The 20,691-nt window shown below is 46.6% G+C and overlaps 1 protein-coding gene across 2 annotated transcripts in view; it reads right to left on the reverse strand.

Moving 5' to 3' along the window:
- SLC15A4 (solute carrier family 15 member 4) overlaps positions 1-20,691 on the reverse strand; it is a 43,424-nt gene that overhangs the window by 14,640 nt on the left and 8,093 nt on the right. Inside the window, exons 3-8 of one of the 2 annotated variants that reach the window (XR_008664154.1) lie at positions 17,799-17,967; positions 17,321-17,398; positions 16,714-16,882; positions 7,524-7,679; positions 6,274-6,432; positions 1,839-2,112 (exon numbers count right to left, since the gene is read on the reverse strand). Coding sequence is in view for 1 of the 2 variants with exons in the window: in XM_055323233.1 (XP_055179208.1) it covers positions 1,964-2,112; positions 6,274-6,432; positions 7,524-7,679; positions 16,714-16,882; positions 17,321-17,398; positions 17,799-17,967 (880 nt within the window). In the remaining variant the exon portion in view is untranslated. Of the gene's footprint in view, positions 1-1,117; positions 2,113-6,273; positions 6,433-7,523; positions 7,680-16,713; positions 16,883-17,320; positions 17,399-17,798; positions 17,968-20,691 lie in introns of those variants that run through there. The other variant, XM_055323233.1, reaches the window with a different exon arrangement.

Below are 20,691 nucleotides of genomic sequence, written 5' to 3' on the forward strand. Positions count from 1 at the left end.
AACTGGAAAGCGCCCCTACAATACTGGGCCTATTTTAATAACAGTGAATCACATGGTGTACACAGCGATCTCAGGTTATGACAGCACTGTGTTCCTCTTAAATGTGCTTTGATTTTTAAGTGATGGGGTCATTCTGCACTAATGGAACACTTTGGTATCAGATTCCAGAGAATCTGGCAGCCAGTGGGGGCCACTGCAGTCTTGCGAGGTCACATAGATGACAATGTGTTCCCATCCACTGACAAGGGGCGTCTCAACCTCTGCCCAGTGAGGTGACAGGATGCTTGTGTGGGAAAGCTCCGTCTTATTAAAACCTCCTCTACGAGTCTGCCCCAGATACTGGGGAGAAATGAAGAGCCCCACCCTGCACACCCTCAACAGATAAGGCAGGCGGGAGCATCTTCAAATAGAGCGCAAGTGTTGGCCCTCCGAGGCTGACACCAATGAGCTAAAGACATATCCCATCTTCAGGGTACAGCATTTCTAAAGTCTCCCACGACAGGATATTGGTTTTGTGTTTTTTTTAATCTATTACTGCTTAGCGCCATAGGGTGAACCCGATCACCTACAACCTAATTCAGCTGGGACAGACTATAAGGCAGTCCTTCTGACTGCTTTGTCAGTCCTCCAATGACCTGGGGAGACTTTCCTGGATGGCCTGGACAGATCCAGGGATGCTCACAGGACATGTGTCCAGGGCGTAAAAACTGTCAAGTGGACGGGGTAGGGACCGCCTGTCCCCATCACCCAACCCTCTCTTCACTTTCCCCGCCACTTCCTTCAATGGGTTAACAGTATGGGTTAACAGTTTTCAGTATATCCTGAAGACATAAACTATATCTCTAGTGTTCATTTTCTCCTCCAGGTATAAAACTGTATTTTAATACAGAGTAGGCTTAAGAATCACTACGTTGGAAAAATCAAAGAGCTGTGACAAGAGCAGGTATTATAGTTCTTGTCAATTTTTGATTCAAGAAACTGCACCTCCCACGTGGCAGTTTATGAACCCCTATAACGTCCAAAGCCAAAAAAGGGAAAACCAGGTACAAACCACGAAGAGAAGTAGTTAATGGTCTCACATTTGAGGGACTTTTCATAAATAAAGTTATACCAAAAATACAGCAACAGATAAAGAACAGTTTATTTGACAAAATTAGAACCCCCACATCCATGTAAGAGAACAATACAAAAGCCGGTGACTATCACACAGTTGAAATTCACAGCTAACGTTTAACACTGCCAACGGTCTTGAATGACACTAATTCTGTTCAAAGTAAGGTAACATTTCTCCATGACTGGTCTTCAAGCTCAATGGCATCCAAAAGGAAATGTCACAGAAGGACAGACTAAGCAAGGTTTAAAATACCCTGTAAGTTGCTTTGTAGCTTAGTTAGGACACATGGTCTTAAATAGGTCCTGATGCAAGCTCTTAAGAAAAAAATTCAACGTCAAGAGTTGAAAAGGTAAGTCATTTCTGAAGCAGCAGATGAAATACGCTCAGTACCAGCCTGCGCTGACAAGCCAGCAGTGGCAAGATTGGTGGCTTATGAGAGACCTTCACACAAAATCTCTGCAGCATCAGATTACATTTTTATCTCTTAAAAAGCCCTCCTATTTCTCAAGATAAGATGTTTATTAATGAAAAGGGGAAAAAAAAAGTGAGATCATCCTGTCTGCGGGGAGGGAATGGTCACCCTCGTCTAACACGGGAAGACACCGACCAACACACTCGCAGTCTCCTCGAGCCCCTATCACCTTGCCACAGCTTCTGTTGAGGAGGAGCTTCGCGTCTGCTCCAGGGGGCCCCGTGTGATGGGAGACCACAGAAAGGCACTTACCCAGCTCATCTGGGAGAACACGACAAACAGTCTAGGTGCCGCATGTGCACGGTCAGGAAGGTGGAGAAGCATCTCCTGCTTGGTGCATGGCCACCTACGGTCCACCAGACATGGCCTCGGGGGTATCAGGTCCTCCTGCTGGCAGGTACCCCATTTGCCCGTGACCGTTGCCGGTCGTACCTCACAGAAACAATCAGGAAAAGCAGGAGGGTGGCTCCCTGAATCGCAGCCAGGAGAAAGAAGTAGTAGTTCAGATGGCAGCCATTGATATTGCCTAAGAAGACACAAGAGAGAAACACATCAGCTGCACTTAGGGACTTCTCAAGATTTTACCTATTCTGTTTGGTTCCTATCAAGGTCAGGGTGATTTTTAACTGCAGTTATTAAAAAAAGAAAGGAAATGAAAAAAATTTTATCTTTGTAATTCAAAACACACAAGTATTTTGTTTCTAAAACCACAGCAAAAGTCACTCTGAAGCCAGTTGTGTGTCTACCCCGGGCTCTGGACCGCAGTCTCTGGCATGAACCGCACTCCCTGCTCCTCAAACGTCTCCCCGCTGCACGACAGAGGGATGAGGCCAAAGCCCCTGGCCATGGGAATGCAGTGACAAGGCCTATTTCTGACCACATCCTCCAGAGAATCCATGCAATGGGCTGAAGAGAATCTGAGGAGGTGAATGAGGTGAGCATCCACTGGCCACAACTGAAACCATGTGGAGAAAGTCTTTATTTTTTTTTTTTTTCCTTAAATTTTTCCAGTGCAGAAAGTTTGGGGAAAGTGAAAAAAACCACCCCACTGTGTTCCTGCCCCTACCCTAGAAGCAAACACTGGACGGGATGGTGTTTGTCTTTTCCAGCAGCTCCCCCCTTTAGGACTGTCAGCTGGCCTAGCGTGGACAGCTGTTCCAAGGAGGCCATCCTCATGCCGATCCTGAAAGCCATGTTCTCCACGGCTCGGGTCTAGAATCTGGATCCTCATCAACACCACACTTCGATACAGCTCGGATGCCATGTCCAGTCAGGAGTTCTGGATGCCTTGTGCCATTCAGTAGTAATTCAGGTATAGTGAGCACCCTCCAACACATGTGCCTTTCACAAGCTAGGGCGGGTAGCTGACATACACTCCACATACTACACGTAGATAGTGTTTTTAAAACTCTTCTCCCAAATGTTCAGGTTTTAGCATCCTCAAGGTGATACAGGGACACACTTCATCTCAGCAGCTAACCTACTGAATGCTTGACTTTGGCCCAAGCACTAAGCATGGCCTTTCACACACACTGTTCCGTTTAGCTACCAATACATCCCAACTAGGCTGAAGAGGTTAGAGTCACAGACCCTGAAGCTCAACCAACAAAGCTCAAAGCCAAGAGGCCTGCTGTATCTGGGCTGTTTCCCCATCTGTGAAATGGGGAAAACATAGCAGCTAGCAGACAGTGTCATCGTGAGGGCCAAATGTGCAGGTAACATACCCAACACTGGACCCAGGACACACTAAGGCTGTACTGTCGCCTGCCTGTTACCATCCTCACTGTACATGTGGGTCCAGGACCGTCAGGTCTGTAAACTGGGAGGCTTTCTGATGGAGAACCGAGTTTTCAAGGCAGGACTTACCACAACCACTCAATGTGGAGAAGTAAGAATGTATTGAAATACGATGTTTGTATTGAAGCATTCAGAGCCACTCACAGCACGTCACCCTGAGCTCCCTACAAAGCCTGACCCTCATCGCCATGGCCCACAAGTGTCCTACCATTTACACCATTTGTCACCAACTGAAAAGGCTGACACATTTCTTGACAGAGGAGCAAAGAGATGTATTTGGTCAGCAGTGTCTCCAGAGAAAGCTGTTCTCTCTCACGTGTATCACATGCAGCTCTCTGATTCGCTTAATTTAAAAATCGAGGCTTCCATTTGTCTGAAGGGCTTTGTAAAGCTGGGTTACTCTGGAACTTCCCTTCTGTGTCTGAACAAGTACTAATGGCCAATGCTTTATGGTGCTTGTATTTGTAAGCACAATTAAGGATCTATATAACACACATTTGTACAAGCGCTCAAGCAGGCTGCAAAAAAGTGACTTCCCACATGGATTGGTTTGGGAAGGGATCTGGTAATACCCAAATTTCTAGCAGACCGTCTACAACAGATAGTTAAGAACGGTGACTGATAAAAAACAACAACAACAACAACAACAAAAAAACAAAAAAACGGTGACTGAGCCCCTACTGTGTGCTGGGCTCTGTCTCAGGTACTGGGAGGCCTGCACACCCCGTGGAGCCCAGGGTACACTGTCACCACTGCTGTTAGCTCTGTGCTACCAGAGGAGATTGCTGTCAGGATAACAATGACGTCATTCTACGCACTGATACTGAAACATGCATCTCCCCAAATTAAGGAGTCATTTAAAAGTTGTGAAGCTTGGGCACCCATGTGGCCAGTTGGTTAAATGTCTGCCTTTGGCTTAGGTCATGATCCTGGGCTCCCCTGGGATTGAGCACCTCACTGGGCTCTCTGCACAGCATGGGGGGAGGGGGTCTGCTGCTCCTTCTTCCCCTCCCCACTACTCACTCTCTCTCAAATAAATACATTTCAGAACTTCTGAAGCTCAAAGCTGGCATACCAAGAGAACTACACGCTGTTTTCCCTCTTTGGGTTGGCCTGTGTGGGATTAGGAAGGGTGTTCAGAAGCCAGTTCACTACCTGTAGGCAGTCACCCTGTACTTCCTTGGGCTTCTTCGCAGACCTAAAGGTAGTAAACTCTGGGTGACAGACTCCTGGGCCCCGGAGCAACAATCTCACATAATGTCCCCAGACATACGTGCAAGAAGGTCCTTAGCGGCTTTACTCATGACAGCCTCAAACTGGAAACATCACACCCAGCAAGAGCAGATCAGATCAGTGAACTGTGACTGACTCATCCACCAGCTACTCCTCAGAAGAAAGCAGTTACAGGGGATGATTCACAGATGTGTGGAATGGAGCTGGCCACAGCAGCACAAAATCAGCAGAGTCCACAGGGCCTGACATTGCAGAACATGGTGGTGAGTGGACAGGGTACAGAAGGCCACAGGGAAGCCCTCTGAAATGTCCTGCATCCTGATCTGGATTAAACACGTTTCAAATTGTGCTTAAGACAGGTGTGCTTTGGGCAGCCTGGGTGGCTCAGCAGTTTAGCGCCTCCTTCAGCCTAGGGCGTCGTGATCCTGGAGACCAGGAATCCAGTCCCACGTCAGGCTCCCTGCACGAAGCCTGCTTCTCCTTCTGCCTGTGTCTCTGCCTCTCTCTCTCTCATTAATAAATAAAATCCTTAAAAAAAAAGACTGGTGTGCTTTGGGGAGCCTGGGGGCTCAGTGGTTCAGTGTCTGACTCAGTTCTGGCTTAAGTAGTGACCGTAGGGTCATGGGATTTAGCCCTGCACTGGGGTGTGGGGGGGTGTTCCCTGCTCAACATGGGATATGCTTGAGGATTTTCTCTCTCTAGAAAAAATAATAGATCTTTAAAAAAATCCTTAGGCACCTGGGTGGCTCAGTGGTTGAACATCCGACTTTAGTCCAGGTTGTGATCCTGGGGTCCTGGGATTGAGTCCTGCATCAGGCTCTCCACAAGGAGCCTCCTTCTCCATGTCTCTATCTCTCTCTGTGTCTCATGAATAAATAAAATCTTAAAAAAAAAATCCTTAAAAAAAGAAAAAGATTGCTGTGCTTTAGTCTGAATTATCCTAGATCTAAATGATGATGTTCATGAAAACTTGGCCTCCTGAGAGAACAAGTACAGAAGGGAATGGTGTAAGAACAGGGGCTCCTCCTCCACACCACATTCCTGTAACTACACAGGATGCTCTAAATCTACCTGCTTCCTTCATCAGCAACCTGAACCCATATACAGAAAGGAAGCTGTGGAAGAGCAGAGCCAAGAAGAGCACAGTTCGTGCAGCGAGACACACAGAGCCCAGGATGACACCTGCCACTCCTTCTACTGAAGCAAGATTTTATTCTGGTGTGGGGGTGGAGGCTTACCTGGTCCCATCCTCCCCCCAAATCCCCAGTGGGAGGGAGCTGAGAGGAGCTGCCTGACCCACCGGGCACTTCCCACATCTGCATCCTCTTCTTGCCAAGTGGGCTGTGGGCATGGTTCACTGAACCTCTTCTCACTGGTGTGAAAATAAGGACAGGACAGGTCTCCTCGTGCCACGAGTAAGTGGCAGCCCTGCAGACCCGGCACACTTGGCTGAGGCACATCTGTCCCCGCAACAGAAAGAGGCTCATCTGTGTCCCAACAAACTTGTGAGGATGTGGGAGATCAGGTGGGGAGTAGTCTCAGGCAGCTCCTGGGCGGCTGTGCTCTGCTAACACGACCACAAACACTTGGACACCCGCTGCAGCCCAAGCCCAGGTCCTGTCAGAGGCCATGTTCAAACACACAGTGCAGCCCTTACCAAAGTCTGTGTGGTTGCTCATCCACCCGATGGCTTTGATGGACACCAGCTCCAACAGTCCAGAGCCCACGAACGAGCCAACACCAGAGAAGAAGAAGAACAAGCCCATTATGGCGCTCTGCATGGATTTGGGGGCAGCTGAATAGGCAAATTCTAGACCTATAAAAAGAAGAGGATGGTTTCCGTGAGAGGCGGGCTGACCCCCTGCCTATATACAGCGGGGTTAGCAGGGGCCCCACTTGGGGACTTGGGAAAGCAAGGCAGCTCCCTTCCCTATTTGGAAGACTGTATTTAACACAAGGTCAAGAAATCAAGGGGCCCTTCTATTCACTGTGACAGTCTTTCAAGTCATGGAGCAAAACGTCAATTTGTTGCTCTCAAACTTAAGGGTTATTAACATCTGACTTGTTGGCTCTAGTATTTCTTCATCTGAGGGTTAAAGAAGCAACTAAGGAGACTGTGAAAACAATGTATACAGACTAAAATGGGGATTCTATGTAAGACTTCTATCTTAAAGGCAATAGGTTTTAAAATAATTTCAACATGGACATCTAAAAATTCTGATTTTTATAACAACTGCACGTAGAGATTTGTAACGTACTCTGAATGAAGGACCAGTCTGATTTATTTCCTTTACAGATTCATGAGTCCATTCTGCTGAGTCTGGTGAAGGTGAGGAGGAAGAACCACCACCTACATCCCCCCCCCCCCAACAATAGATCGGCTCTGGTCATCACGAATTTTCTCCCTCCCTTCCAGCATCCGGGAACAGGTCTGCACACCATGTACTTGTCCACACCCCCCAGAACCTTGCTCACAGGATAGGCCTGTGCAAACAGCTTTTAGGAATCAGGTCTGCCGCCTGCACAAAGCTGACCTCACACACTCAGAGCTCTGGTGGCTCGGCTGCTGCAGTGTGACCACAGAGCTGAGGTTAGGAAGTATCCAACCCGGGAGAAACCACCCACCACAGGCTCTCTTCCTCCTCCTTTCTCCTGTGGCATCTCCAAGGCAACAGACGATGTCATGGACATGTCTTTGGGAACCCTGTTTTTATATCTAGAAACGAGAACCTCAGCCACGGTACCACTGAACAACTCACACCATGAACCACAACTGTTGCCACGAAACAAAAGGGGCAGCAGGGCATTTGTGTCTCTGTGCATTCTAATAGGGTGTGTACAAGACACCATGCTCCTGTTCATTTAGGATCCTTTGAGCCCCAGAGCTGGGAAGGAGGGAAGCCTCACCTGCTATGCTGGCGAATATCTCACTGATGCCAATCAGCACATACTGTGGGACCTGCCACCATATTGGCAGGTCAGCAGCATAATACACCACTTTTCCGATGGTCTGATTGATGGTTTTCTCTTTAACAAGGTCCAGCCTTTTGCTCTCCAAAATTCCTAGAATTCATAAGCAGGTTAATAGAACACTCGTTCACTAACATTTGTAATTAAACTAAAACACTACAGGCTTGCTACATGTTTATTGACCATTCTGAAAAGAAGGGATGAGGCCCAATGGCACACCTGCTCCAAAATCACCCGACCCAAGGACCTCTTGACTTCCTAATTACTCAAACACTGATCATAACAGATTATTTCAGGTGGGCGCTTTCCACCGCCTCAGGCAACAGATGCTCCACACATGTGGTTTAATCTTCAAATGTCTATATGGTGCACCTGTACTCTTCTGTTAAACAGTCCTGCAGTAAGGACAGTGATAATGCACCCACTTCTGAGACGTTTTTCTTGCCATGGCAATGGATTTAGGCTGGTCCACTGACCTATTACCCTTATGACTACAACCCAGGCTACTACTGTTGACACCAGTTCCCCTACTGGTAAACAGTGAACAGACTATATAGCAGCCCTGTGAAACTACTGGTCATTTTTCAAGGTAAACAAAAAGACACAAGGACATGAGCAAGAGCACAACCACTCCTTGTGAAACAAGTAATAAACCAATCAGAGTGAAGTTTAAAAGCAAGAGCTGTAGAACCAAGTTTTTAGGTTAGAGAGGTCACCAGTTTTGTTTCTAAAGAACTCTGTGAATAGAATAATAAGCCCTAGTGCTTAATATATACGAAAACACTTAGTATTTAAAACCACGAGTACGAGGAAGGATAGCTGTCTGGGAGAGGACAATGGACTCCATCTATTAAAAATACTCATTTTAAAACCTGAGAATGAGAAAGGTCCAGGCTACCAGTAACAAGAGGAGGGGAAGACGAATTCTGGAATCTGTCCCCAAGCCTAAAGGTCATGTGAAATGTCCCAACAAGAAGTGTATCGAACTAGGGGTGGTAGAAAGGGAGGTGGCGGGAGGGTGGGGGTGACTGGGTGACGGGCACCGAGAGAGGCACTTGATGGGATGAGCACTGGGTGTTATTCTATATGTTGGCAAATTGAACACCAATAAAAAAATACATTTATAAAAAAATATAAGGACTCAGAAATGAAAAAAAAAAAAAGAGTGTGTATCAAGGGAGCACAGTAAGGACAGGCCCAGCTCCATCAGAAACACCTGCATCCCTTCCCTGGAGGCACATGGAGGGGCCCTAACCCCTGCACCCTGTCATACAGGGTGAAGCGTAGGAGCAGACCTAGAGCTGTCTGCCTGGCACTCCTAGCTGCTCTAGATGGGTTGTTTGAGGAGTGGCAGTGCCGTGGCTATCTCTGCCACGATGCTGGTGGTGGCACCAAGTGCCTTAGCCACAAGTGACAGCTGTCCTCTGGGCACAGGACAAAGTATGCCCAGCTTCCTCTGGGTCAGCCAAGGTTCCCCTCACTATAAGGTCACTGTACTGACCACCAGTGTACAGCTGAAAGGTTGTGGAGCAATTCTAGTGTAGCTGGGTCTGTAGGGAAGGACCCTCTCAACCAGTCCTGAGGGATGAAAACAAGGTGGAGAAAAACACCCTCATCCATAGGGAAGGCCGGGCAGTTGAGAGGATTTGTGCATTTGTGTGTGGGGCAGAGGGGTTCCACTGGGGACAAGACATGCTCTGTGGTCCTACCCACAACACAGATGCCGTGCAGATGGGGGGAGAAGAGACAGAAATGAATGGTGCTGGCTGGGGGCACACAGAGGACAAGGCTGGAACAGAACCTGTAGAAATAAATGAGAGCTGTCCTGTGGGGGGCCAGGAAGGATAGGGAGGTGTGGCACACATGGCTGACCCTGCAGAAGGCAACAACAGAACGAGGCGCTGCCCGCAGGAGCTGCTAGGGGAGGAAGGGAAGCCACCAAGCACCAACACTCCAGGTCCAGGCCATCCTGAGTAACAGCAGAACTGACAAGGAAGCATCAATATTAATGTGAAGGAAGGTGCCAGGACAGCCAACATGGCACCCTCTTTGTTGACCAACTGCACTCTGCAGAGATCAAAGCCAACCAAACTCATCAGTGTGGGCAGGATGGGGGCGTAAGGCATACCAGCCCGGATGGGATCAGGTGAGAGGAAGGACTGGCCAAGATACAGCTGGCAGTCACCAGCAAAGGAAGAGGTGATGCTACCTGACAAGAACAGGAAGGTAGATTCAAAAGAAACACACAGAAAAACACAAATTTGCTCCATTTCATTTCACAGACACGATGCCATTGGTGATCCACAGAAGCCAGAGATGCAAACAGCACCATGCTCTTGAAACATGAGTGCACTAAATCTGGCCTTGCTCCCAGACTCAGGATTCCAGGTGCACCACCTCCCCACCAAGGGGCCATCTTCCCATGGGAACACACCTAACCCCAGAGAAGACAGAAACATGTGACGAAGTGACGGACACACACCTCTCCAAGTCCTGGTTAGAACAAGTAGACAAACCCCACGAAGGCTTCATTTGGTGCAAGGGTTGCCATCTGGACATTCAAAGGCAAGCCCTGGCCTCCACTGATATGACACACAGCTCAGGACTCATTGAATGGAGACAGAAAGGTCAGTGCTCACGGGTTACTCTGGGAGACGCACACATCTGGGTGGGGCCCGTGCCTCTATTCACCCGACGATGCACAGACAAATTCCGGGACCGTGAGCACAACCACAGGATCCACGGGACCCCTGGGCCCCGCGCAGGCACTGGGTTCAGAGCACCTGCCAGAACATGTCTGATGAATACAGCTGATGGCACTACAACAGAGGAACCATCATCCTAATAGGCTCCCTGAAAACATTTCCTGAAAGGAAGGTGTGAAGTCTGAATGCAGGATTTACAAAGCCATCGTCTCCCCCGAAACCACAATTAAACTAGACTTCGTTAACAAACGGATAAACACCAGTCCTACAGAAGCAGTTCTTGGGTCATAAAGGAGGCAAACACCCAGGTTCAGTATTCTTAGAAAACAAAAATCACAGCAAATCAAAGCACATGAGACCTGACAAAGCAGCACTGACAGGCTAATTCATACCGTTCTGTGGTTTTCACCATTAAACAGGGAAGAAAAATCAAAAGTATATGAATACTCTAACCAATGAGAGAGAAAATCACAAAACAAACCCAAGGTAAAGAGAGAAATCATATTTTAATTTTTCTCTATTATTAGAAAACAAGGTCAAATAGATAAATTCAAGAGATACGTCTATGAAAAAAATCACAAAACACAGTTTTGACAAGCCTAATATAAGAAAAAAAAGCACATAAATACATGAAACTAGAAATGAGGGAGGAAACACAACAGATTTATTTATTCATGAGACACACACACAGAGAGAGAGACAGGGAGGGAGAGAGGGAAGGGGGGGAGAGAGAGGGAGAGGGAGGGAGAGGGAAGGGGGGAGAGAGAGGGAGGGAGAGGGAGAGGGAGGGAGAGGGAGGGAGAGGGAGAGAGAGGGAGAGAGAGGGAGAGAGAGGGAGAGAGAGGGAGAGAGAGGGAGAGAGAGGGAGAGAGAGGGAGAGAGAGGGAGAGAGGGAGAGGGAGAGAGAGGGAGAGGGAGAGAGAGGGGGAGAGAGGGAGAGAGGGAGAGAGGGAGAGAGGGAGAGAGGGAGAGAGGGAGAGAGGGAGAGGGAGGGAGAGGGAGGGAGAGAGAGAGAGAGAGAGAGAGGCAGAGACACAGGCAGAGGGAGAAGCAGGGAGTCTGACGTGGGACTTGATCCCGGGACTCTAGGATCATGCCCTGGGCCGAAGGCAGGCAATAAATCGAGGAGCCACCCAGGGATACCCTACTTGGGACTTTTTTTTGAAGAGCACTTAAGTGATTTAAGAGAAAACACAATCTGCACAAAATTGAGAAAAAGATGAAAACATCACCCCATTTCTCCTGAGAGAGTAACAGGCTCCCCTGGGAGCAGACAGATAATTCTCCCCCTGCTGAAATATTCCCCTGCTCAGAGAAATTAGGGTCTACTAATACCTTTTTTTTTTTTTTTTAAGATTTATTTATTTATTCATGAGAGAGACAGATACACAGGCAGAGAGAGAGAAGCAGGCTCCACACAGGGAGCCCAATGCAGGACTCGATCCCGAGACTCCAGGATCATGTCCTAGGCCGAAGGCAGGCGCTAAACCACTGAGCCACCCAGGCATCCCTACTAATTCCTTTTATGAAGCTATATGACCCTGACACCAAATCACAGACTGATGCCAACTATGGATGGAGGCACATAGCAGAGACCGCACACAAAGTCAGCCCTCTGGACAAACAGGTTTGTTTTAGAAACGCAGAAATGAGTATCAGGAATTTAATGTAAATTAAAAACACATGAACACCAGGTGTGTGTGTGTGGGGCATATAATCCTATTAGAAACCAAAATATGTTACCAGAGAAAAACTCAACATTTCTGCCAAAAATACTCAGTAGACTTGAAATAAAGTTTAGAAATTTAGCATCGCCATGAATATGTATCTCAAACCCAAGTTCAAAGCTTCCCAGTGAGCTGCCCTGGAGATGCCCCCGTTAAAGCCCAGGTGAGAGAGCAGGTTCTCCATCACCACCAGCTCTACCAGCACAAAAGAAAGTCTCGCCAACACCACCTAACAGAAAGGGAGGGAGAATCACCAATGAAGGCAAGAAAATAAACTATGTTATTTGAAGAAAACAAGTGACCATTTGTGGTTTTGTTTTTGTTTTTTTTTTAAATTTTTTTTGTTTTATTTATTTATGATAGTCACAGAGAGAGAGAGAGAGGCAGAGACACAGAGGGAGAAGCAGGCTCCATGCACCGGGAGCCCGACGTGGGATTCGATCCCGGGTCTCCAGGATCGCGCCCTGGGCCAAAGGCAGGCGCCAAACCGCTGCGCCACCCAGGGATCCCGACCATTTGAAAAGAATTCATCTGAACTCAGAATTTAAAAAAATCCCATATGTGAGCAAGCAAAAATACGAAAGTAGTTAGGAATAAACCTAACATAAAATGCATAGGACCTAAAAGAAAGAAACGCATAAAACTGCAGGATACCATAAATTAAAGAAAACATGAAAACATTGTAAAGAGTATTCCTCAGATGAAAGTTCTGATTACATATCAACATGAACAAGAAAGGCTCGGCACAGGGACCTGGAGGGCTTATTTGGTGAAGGGTCTGCCTTCAGCTCAGGTCATAATCTCAGGGTCCTGGGTTTGAGTCCTACACCAGGCTCCCTCCTCAGCGAGGAGTCTGCCTCTCCCCTCTGCCCCTACCCCCTGCTCGTACTCTCACTCACTCAAATGAATAAATTTAAAAAAAAGTCTTTAAAAAAAAGAAAAAGCAAACCTTGCTACGAAATGCCCCAGGGCATAAGTGTACACAGAATCTGATGACTGATAATGTGGGAAGGGAGCATCATCATAATATACACATCAAAACCAAGATACACTGTATTTAAATCCTTCAGGTAAGAGATTCACAGAAAATGTAATGAGAAGGGAGCTGACAGGGCTGAGCTCATGGCCTGAACACTTTCAAGTGGAGGAACCCACTGAGAGGACAGCGGGCTGAGAGTACATGTGGATGCGGGGGTGGTGCACAGACTGGACGCAGCTATCTGCATACTATGAAGGGACTGGTCTAAAAACTGATGGTAAAAAACAAAACAAAACAAAAAAACAAAAAAAAATAAAAAAAAAATAAAAACTGATGGTACATTTAACAAGAGAATATGATGTAGTTGTTAAAAAACACAAATGTGTAAATGACAAAAACGGTACAGATAGATACAACATACAAAAACAATTAAGTTTACACTGTGAATAGTTGGTTTCATTTCTTTTTAAAAACAAATGAATATAGCTGTCCAGAAACTGTCTCAGGAAGACGTCACGCGGTCGTCCTGGACAGTGGGATAATGGCACACAGGGGTCTCCCCTGCTCTTCTGTGTGTTTGTAATGACCATGGACTGACTATGTGATAGTATGTCTGAAAACCCTGCTGCAGACCAGTGGTTCTTAACTAAGCAAGGTATGACCCAGGGAGAGGCTCTCAGTGGACTCTGCCCCGTTGCTAATGCTCTGGCCCTGACGCCTGGGCACGGACTCCCACGTACAGCCCTGTGTGATGGGATACCCAGGATACCACCAGTGGGACAGGGGAGCCGGCAGGCGGACGGGAGGGCACTGCCAGCCTGGGATGATGGTGGAGTCACTACCTCTCTGAAGATCCTTCTGTCATATTAATAAAAGCCTTAAGAGGATGCCACGGTTACACTTGTAGATATCTGAAGAGTAAATCAATCTCCCTGTAGTAAGGATTATAGTCACAAACCCAAGCACCCAAAAGCAATCCCCAAGAGCAGAGGACTACAGAAGAACGTCTGATATGGGAAGGATATTCGTGATACATTAGGGCTTGTTTTCAAAGTGCACACAAAGGAAATATAAACTATCTACCACATAACATGTATGTAATTTTCCCCAGGCATCTGCAAAATGGTAATTATTGGTTTCCTCAGGTGGTGGAATTACAAGTGCTTAAATGTGTATGTGCGTGCACATGCAATGGCTTATCTGTATCTCTGTTTTTTTTTTCCCCTCCTCTGTAGCATGCACAGCTTTTATTATACTCTTAGGGTTTTTCTGACACTTATTTTTTTTCTCAATCAGGCTCATATCAGCTTGCACAACAGGATTTAGTTTTTGCAACAACACAGAGGGTATGTGTACACACACACACAAACAAGATCAGACAGGTTCACAACACCCCAGTGGGTGTTTCCTTAGAGCGCCTCTAAGGAAATTACAGCTGGTTTTTATTTTCTTCTCTATGCTCCCAAGACCACCTTTCCTCCAGCAAGCATCTATTGCCCCAGTAATTCAGGAGGATACACACAGTTCTTTAAAGAGAAAAGGAAATCTAACCAATGCACATACTTCCTTTTTCCTTATACACACTTGAAAAAACCCCCGGGGCCTGCCTGATTCTCATCTGAGAGACTAGAAAAAACCACTACCAGCAGCCATGGTTCTACATGGAAGATACTGATTGGTTATGGGGGAGGGTAGTAAGTTCAAAGGCAAAATAGTTCCATTTCTATTAAAATTTTGGTTTGCTAGGATGGTTTCAGGTCTCTACTCAAAACTTATTAATGTTCCAATTAAATAATACCCACTAGAGCTGGAAGTAAAACTGTGTGAAGCTCTGGCCACTTTTACATTACATTTAATAAACTGTGCTTAAGTCAAGTACCACATACTTAATACCTCGGAACCAGTGACTTTGAGGCTCTTTCCTACTATTTAAGAACACAAGCGGGGCGCCTGGGTGGCTCAGCGGTTGAGCATCTGCCTTGGGCCCGGGGCATGATCCCGGAGTTCTGGGATCGAGTCCTACTTCCTGCATGAGGCCTGCTTCTCCCTCAGCCTATGTCTCTGCCTCTCTCTCTCTCTCTCTCTCTCTCTCATGAATATATAAAGTCTTAAAATAAATAAATAAGAACACAAGCATTGTGGGTGTCTTTCATTTCTAAGAAAACAATTCTACCTCAGAAGCCTGAGTGCCACATGACTGTATAGCTCCCCCTACCTGGGGTATGGTGGGCAGGCAGAGCACAGACCATCCTGCCCATGCTGGGAATGAAGTGCCATGTGCCACTCACCCTGGGGAAAGGTGGATGCCATGCCCACCGTGTACTGTCAGTGGTCAGCCACCACATGCTGCCTCCTACACAAACACATGCAGAACACCTGCTGTGGTTCTCAGGGAGGCCGCCAGAAGCCACCTAGCCCATAACCAAACCAAAACACAAGATGGTATTAAAGGAGCCCTAAGCCAGAATCTCCTAGGAAATGCCTGTAAACCTCGAACACCTCCCTTCCCAAGGTTCCCAAGGGGAGGGACAAGGGGAGCTGTGGGGCCAAGCTGAACCCATGGTGGGTGCTCAGAGAAGGTAGGACAGACAGAATCCCTGGGCAGCTCTGTTAGCCCAGACGGCCCTGAGGACCTCTGACCCTGCTTCACGAGACCCCACCTCCAGCACCAGCACCAGCACGGTCTGTTTGGTTGTTATTTGCTCCTGCTTACTCTCCACGTGCCACTGGGCTGGAGAAGTGGAATCACGGATGGAGCACACAGTATAAACATCATGCACACATGACCTCGCTGTAATTATCTGTTTGATCAAGAGAAAACCTAATTGTCTTCTAAAATGTCTCGGTCCCTGGAATATAGATTTCTTAAGCCTGGGGAATCATTTCTTTAAACCTATGAAGTACTCTATCAATATGTTCACTCCGGGGACAGTGCATGGAGGCTGCTGGGAAGCACTACTAGAGAATATTAAATTCTGTCTCAGCAATGCTTAATGTTCAATTTCTCATAACCCTGGGTGATACATAGTTGGTTCCAGAGTATCAGCTTTTCTGTTCTTATTATGTAACTGAGCTGTCTCACGGTTCAATGATTTTCAAATATTAATGAAGGAAGAACTCCAGAGTGAGTTAACAAAGCCAGCAGTATCTCGGCTCTATCAGCAGAAGGTATTCCAACTCTCAGCTCAGAATGTTAAGAATCACAGAAACACAAAGGGGCCCCAAGGGAAACTCCCCTCATCAGGGTTTTGGTGCTTCAGGCTAGGAGTTGGGGGCGGGTCACGAGCCTAGTTTGATAAAACCCTTCTCCTGACGAAAAGCATAGGCAATTGTTGAGGGGCACCAAAGCCTGCTTCTGTACCCAACAGGAAGAGCACAGAGATGAACCCAGGTCTTGAGAATGATAGAAAAACTCATCCAGTCAGCAATCTCCATCAGAAGAGACAACAAACCTCCTCTGATGCAAATCAAGGCACTTTGCAGAGCACTTTCCTGGTTTCAGCTCAAGAAGAGAAAGAGCAGAGCTCTAAGGAGAAAATCTTTCCCTTCACAAATAGAAACTAGAAAGTGAACACCACCTGTTCCCCCAACAACTCCTATCTGTTCTCTTTCGGGGTGTGCACACGCGGCATCACCGGGCTGGTCACAGTACTCTGAGTCACCCACTGCTAATGCCAGTTTCAAGCTCCAGAAACGAGACAGAAATGCCTCCCCACCTGCAGCAAAGGCAGAACACATCACAAAGAACATTCCAACAGCGATCCTTTTTAGGGATGACGGGAGTAAGCCATGTCTTCTCAGAATGGGATCAACCAGTTTATCCTTCAAGGGAATTAACAGGAGGATGAGAACCGCGTCGAACATGGTCAGCCAGGCCGCGGGGAACTGGAATCGAAACACACGAGATAAGGTTAGTTCTCCGAAAGAGTAAGTTGTCACTTATCTCATAACTCATATAACTGGGAGAATCTTTATTCTAGAAGAGTCCATTATTAGCGTATAACCTCCTAGGGAAAAAGCCTCACTTTCAAGACGTTGGAATTGAAAAAGATTTTCATCTCTAAGTGCATTTACATTTGTTCTTCTGTGCTTTTAGGGAGAAAAAAAATCAGATAGGAAATTAGTGTTTGACATCGGTCAACAATCTAATAAACAACATGGCCAATAGAAGAATAGTCCCTAAAAGAAGAAGTTCCATTCCAACGAGAATACTGCTGGTTCATGCAACCGCTGATATTTGTGAAGGACCTAACCTGGCCGAAGGAACCTGCCTGTTACATAAGCTCTGCATGACAATTTTCAGATCGTTTCAGTTATTCTCACCGTATGAGGAGTGGCTGTAATACTGGATATTGCTGGAATCTTCAAATGAAGACTCTGCAGAACATACGTTGTCTGCATCTGGGTGTAAAAAGTGGTATTTGTTACAAGAGGGAACACTCCAGCATGCTGCCCACCCCCAGACCGCTCCGTGAGGACATGCACATGGCTGGGGTCTGAAAACAGATCAATTATTTAGTCATCGTACAAGTCATCTGGAGATCAACTTTGGAAAAGAAATAACAGAGGAACTAAACTCAAAGTCGGGGCCTGGAAAAACAGAAAGGCACCCATTCTTAGCTTCTCTCATGGGAAGGTTCTCAAAATGCCCAACTCAGCAGAAGTGAGTTCCACGACTGGAAACAGGACTGCAAGATCCCAGAGACTCTCGGAAAGGACACCACAGCACCCTTGCACTCCAGTGGTGGCCAAAGCGAGCGTGGGGACAGAAAGTAATTTTCACCCGACTATCACCACTCACTTGAAAGTACACTGTCCAGTACGGTATCAAAGCCAAGAAAACAGGGATGATCTTCACAAGGGCCTTCACGTCCTCCACTGTGTCTTCTGAAAACGGCCCTCCACGAGACCTCTTACATGAATCAAACAGACTGTGTTTAGAAGAGTGCTGAAGGACTCCAAGGCCTTCACTTTGGGAGATAAAATGAAGGAGTTAGTTTTCTTCCACCCCTAGAAATCAAGTACTTGGCAACAATTTAAGTTCGGAGGCAGGAAGCCAGCTTACTATACCGATCTGCTTTAACGCCATCCTATTCCTGACTGACCGCACACACTGAATACAGCAACCTAGGCTAGCCGGGAACACAGCACTGTGGACACAGCTGGCAGAGGGTCCCATCTGGAAGCACACCCATGCCTCCTGCCTCTGGACGAGGGTATAGACACAGCACGACTGTTCGGAACATGACTGCACTCTTCCCCAGCTCCGCTCACTCAGGCTGAGAAAGACCTACCATCTCACCTGAAGCTGCCCGCTACTTCAGCTACATCGCTGGATTAGTGTTTGAGGAAAAAAAAAAGGGGGGGGGGGGCTGGATTGTTTGGATCTTGAATCACGTGGCTTTTTCAAATGTGAAAACTTCACAACCATAATACCGGTGCTGTTAATAGAGGCATTTATTTAAATGCAGCCACTGATAGGACCATAAGGAAAGGTTCTGCTCTGGCAGGGAAAGCTGTGATCATGATGGTAACATGCCAATGTCACTGGCAGCAGGTGGCACTCAGTGCTTGCTCATTAGCCTGGACCGTGCCCCTGTGAGGCATCAAGACCAGCTTATGGGCCCCAGGGCAGAGAACTGGGGCTGGAATTTGAGCCAGGCAGCCCAGGGCACACTACCTGCCCCTCTGCTCCCTGGCCACAAGCATCACCCTCATGCTCAGGTGTGTTGGTTGTGTTGAACCTTGTGGTCCTGGCTCATGCATTAGCGGCTGCACCTGCTCACTTATGCTAGGACAGTTTCATTAATTATAAAATGAGCAGGTCCCAGTGGATAGCTCCAAAACACTCTATTGGACATGTATGCTTAGGTTCTTAGGGACAAAACAAAACAAAAATTGTTTTTTTTTTTTTTTTTTAATTTTTTTTTTAATTTATTTATTTATGATAGTCACAGAGAGAGAGAGAGAGGCAGAGACACAGGCAGAGGGAGAAGCAGGCTCCATGCACTGGGAGCCCGATGTGGGATTCGATCCCGGGTCTCCAGGATCGCGCCCTGGGCCAAAGGCAGGCGCCAAACCGCTGCGCCACCCAGGGATCCCCAAAAATTGTTTTATTTGCCAACTATTCTCTAAAACTAGAAATACTAGGACATAATTACCATTAAGAATTCTTCCAATTCTGGGATGCAGCTATACATGGCAGTTGTCTGCTTTTCAGTTTATAAACGCCTATCCAAAGTAACTAAGTTACTACTATTTTAAATCGTTTTTGTCTTATAACATTGACATTTTTTCATCTGAATATTCAGAGTGGGGGGGAGATAACCAAAAAACTGAAACCACAACTTAATATTTTAGCCAAATTTTGCATAGGACAACTAAATTCAATTCAACAAATATTTATCGAGCATATACTCATTATGCCCAGGTCTGTTATGCCTGCATGCTAGAGATACACAAATAAATTTTAAAAAGATACTACTCCACTACTCGCATCATATGTAGCTTATCTAGTAAGGAAAAATTATCAGGAAAACCACACACTCAAAGAGAAACTCTAAACTCCAAAAATACTATTCATACTGTTATTTGAAAGTATTCACAGCTTCTCCATTTTTGGCCGGGGGTGGGGGGGCAAAAAAGAAGAATATGTGAAGTCCTTATATAACTATTACAGATACAATCAGTGACTTACTACATCATACTACATGTGTTTCTCTAAAAACATGTCAAAGTCAAGTAACCAATCCATTTTTACACATAGAATCACTCAGACATGTTACTGGTTACATTACTTACTTTGTATCATTAAAATATTCTGGGAAGTACTAAGTCCACATGCACTTCAGGCTCTCCCTACCTCATACACATGGCTAGTGTATTATTATGAATACACAAGGGTCCAACATGGAGCCACAGACACAAATGACATGGAACAGATAGGACCAAATGGCGACCTAGCTCCACAGGGCCACTGCCCCCCTAGAACTGTCTGCAGAGGCTCTATGTGCACAGAGGCACTCTCCCAGGAAGGGGCGGGGGGGGCTACTAATTCTCAGATTCTCAACTCAAAGAAGTATCCATCTCAAAAAAGGTTTAGAACTATTCCCAGTCAGATGAACTGAACAGATGCACATGGATGTCTCACGTAAAATGAGTGTTAAAACTAATCTTCGAGACACCTATACCAGCAAGAAACCAGAACTGGGCCAGATGAAGGAAACAATGGCTGATGTTGCACCTCTGTAGGTTTTTGGAGCCGACTTTCTGCAAGAATATCCTAACCAAGTAGTTCATATCAATGGGGCTCTCATTACGGACCAGGCATTCCTGAGAACTGCACACACTTCAGTTTCTCAGGCCTCACGATAACCGTGTGAGATGAACCCCACATCCACTGTACAAAGAGAGAATGCAGGCTTGGCAAGATCATTAACCTGTCCAAGATCACAGAGCTCAGAGTCTGTGTACCAGGAGAGCATAACGTGAGAATTCTCTGGACCACTGACCTCTCTGCAAGATCATCCTTTTTATCTTAACTGTGCCAGTCGTCAAAAACAAATCTACAGGGAAATCAGATTCTGAAGTAGAAGTGCGGATCTTTCTCGTCATGACATCTGTGCACTTAAAACCCAAAAATGTCCATGAAGCAGGACTGTCCTCTTGCAGAAATGTCTACCAGGTACCACCCA

This window comes from Nyctereutes procyonoides, unplaced genomic scaffold (assembly GCF_905146905.1).
Source record: "Nyctereutes procyonoides isolate TBG_1078 unplaced genomic scaffold, NYPRO_anot_genome, whole genome shotgun sequence".
Taxonomy (NCBI): domain Eukaryota; kingdom Metazoa; phylum Chordata; class Mammalia; order Carnivora; family Canidae; genus Nyctereutes; species Nyctereutes procyonoides.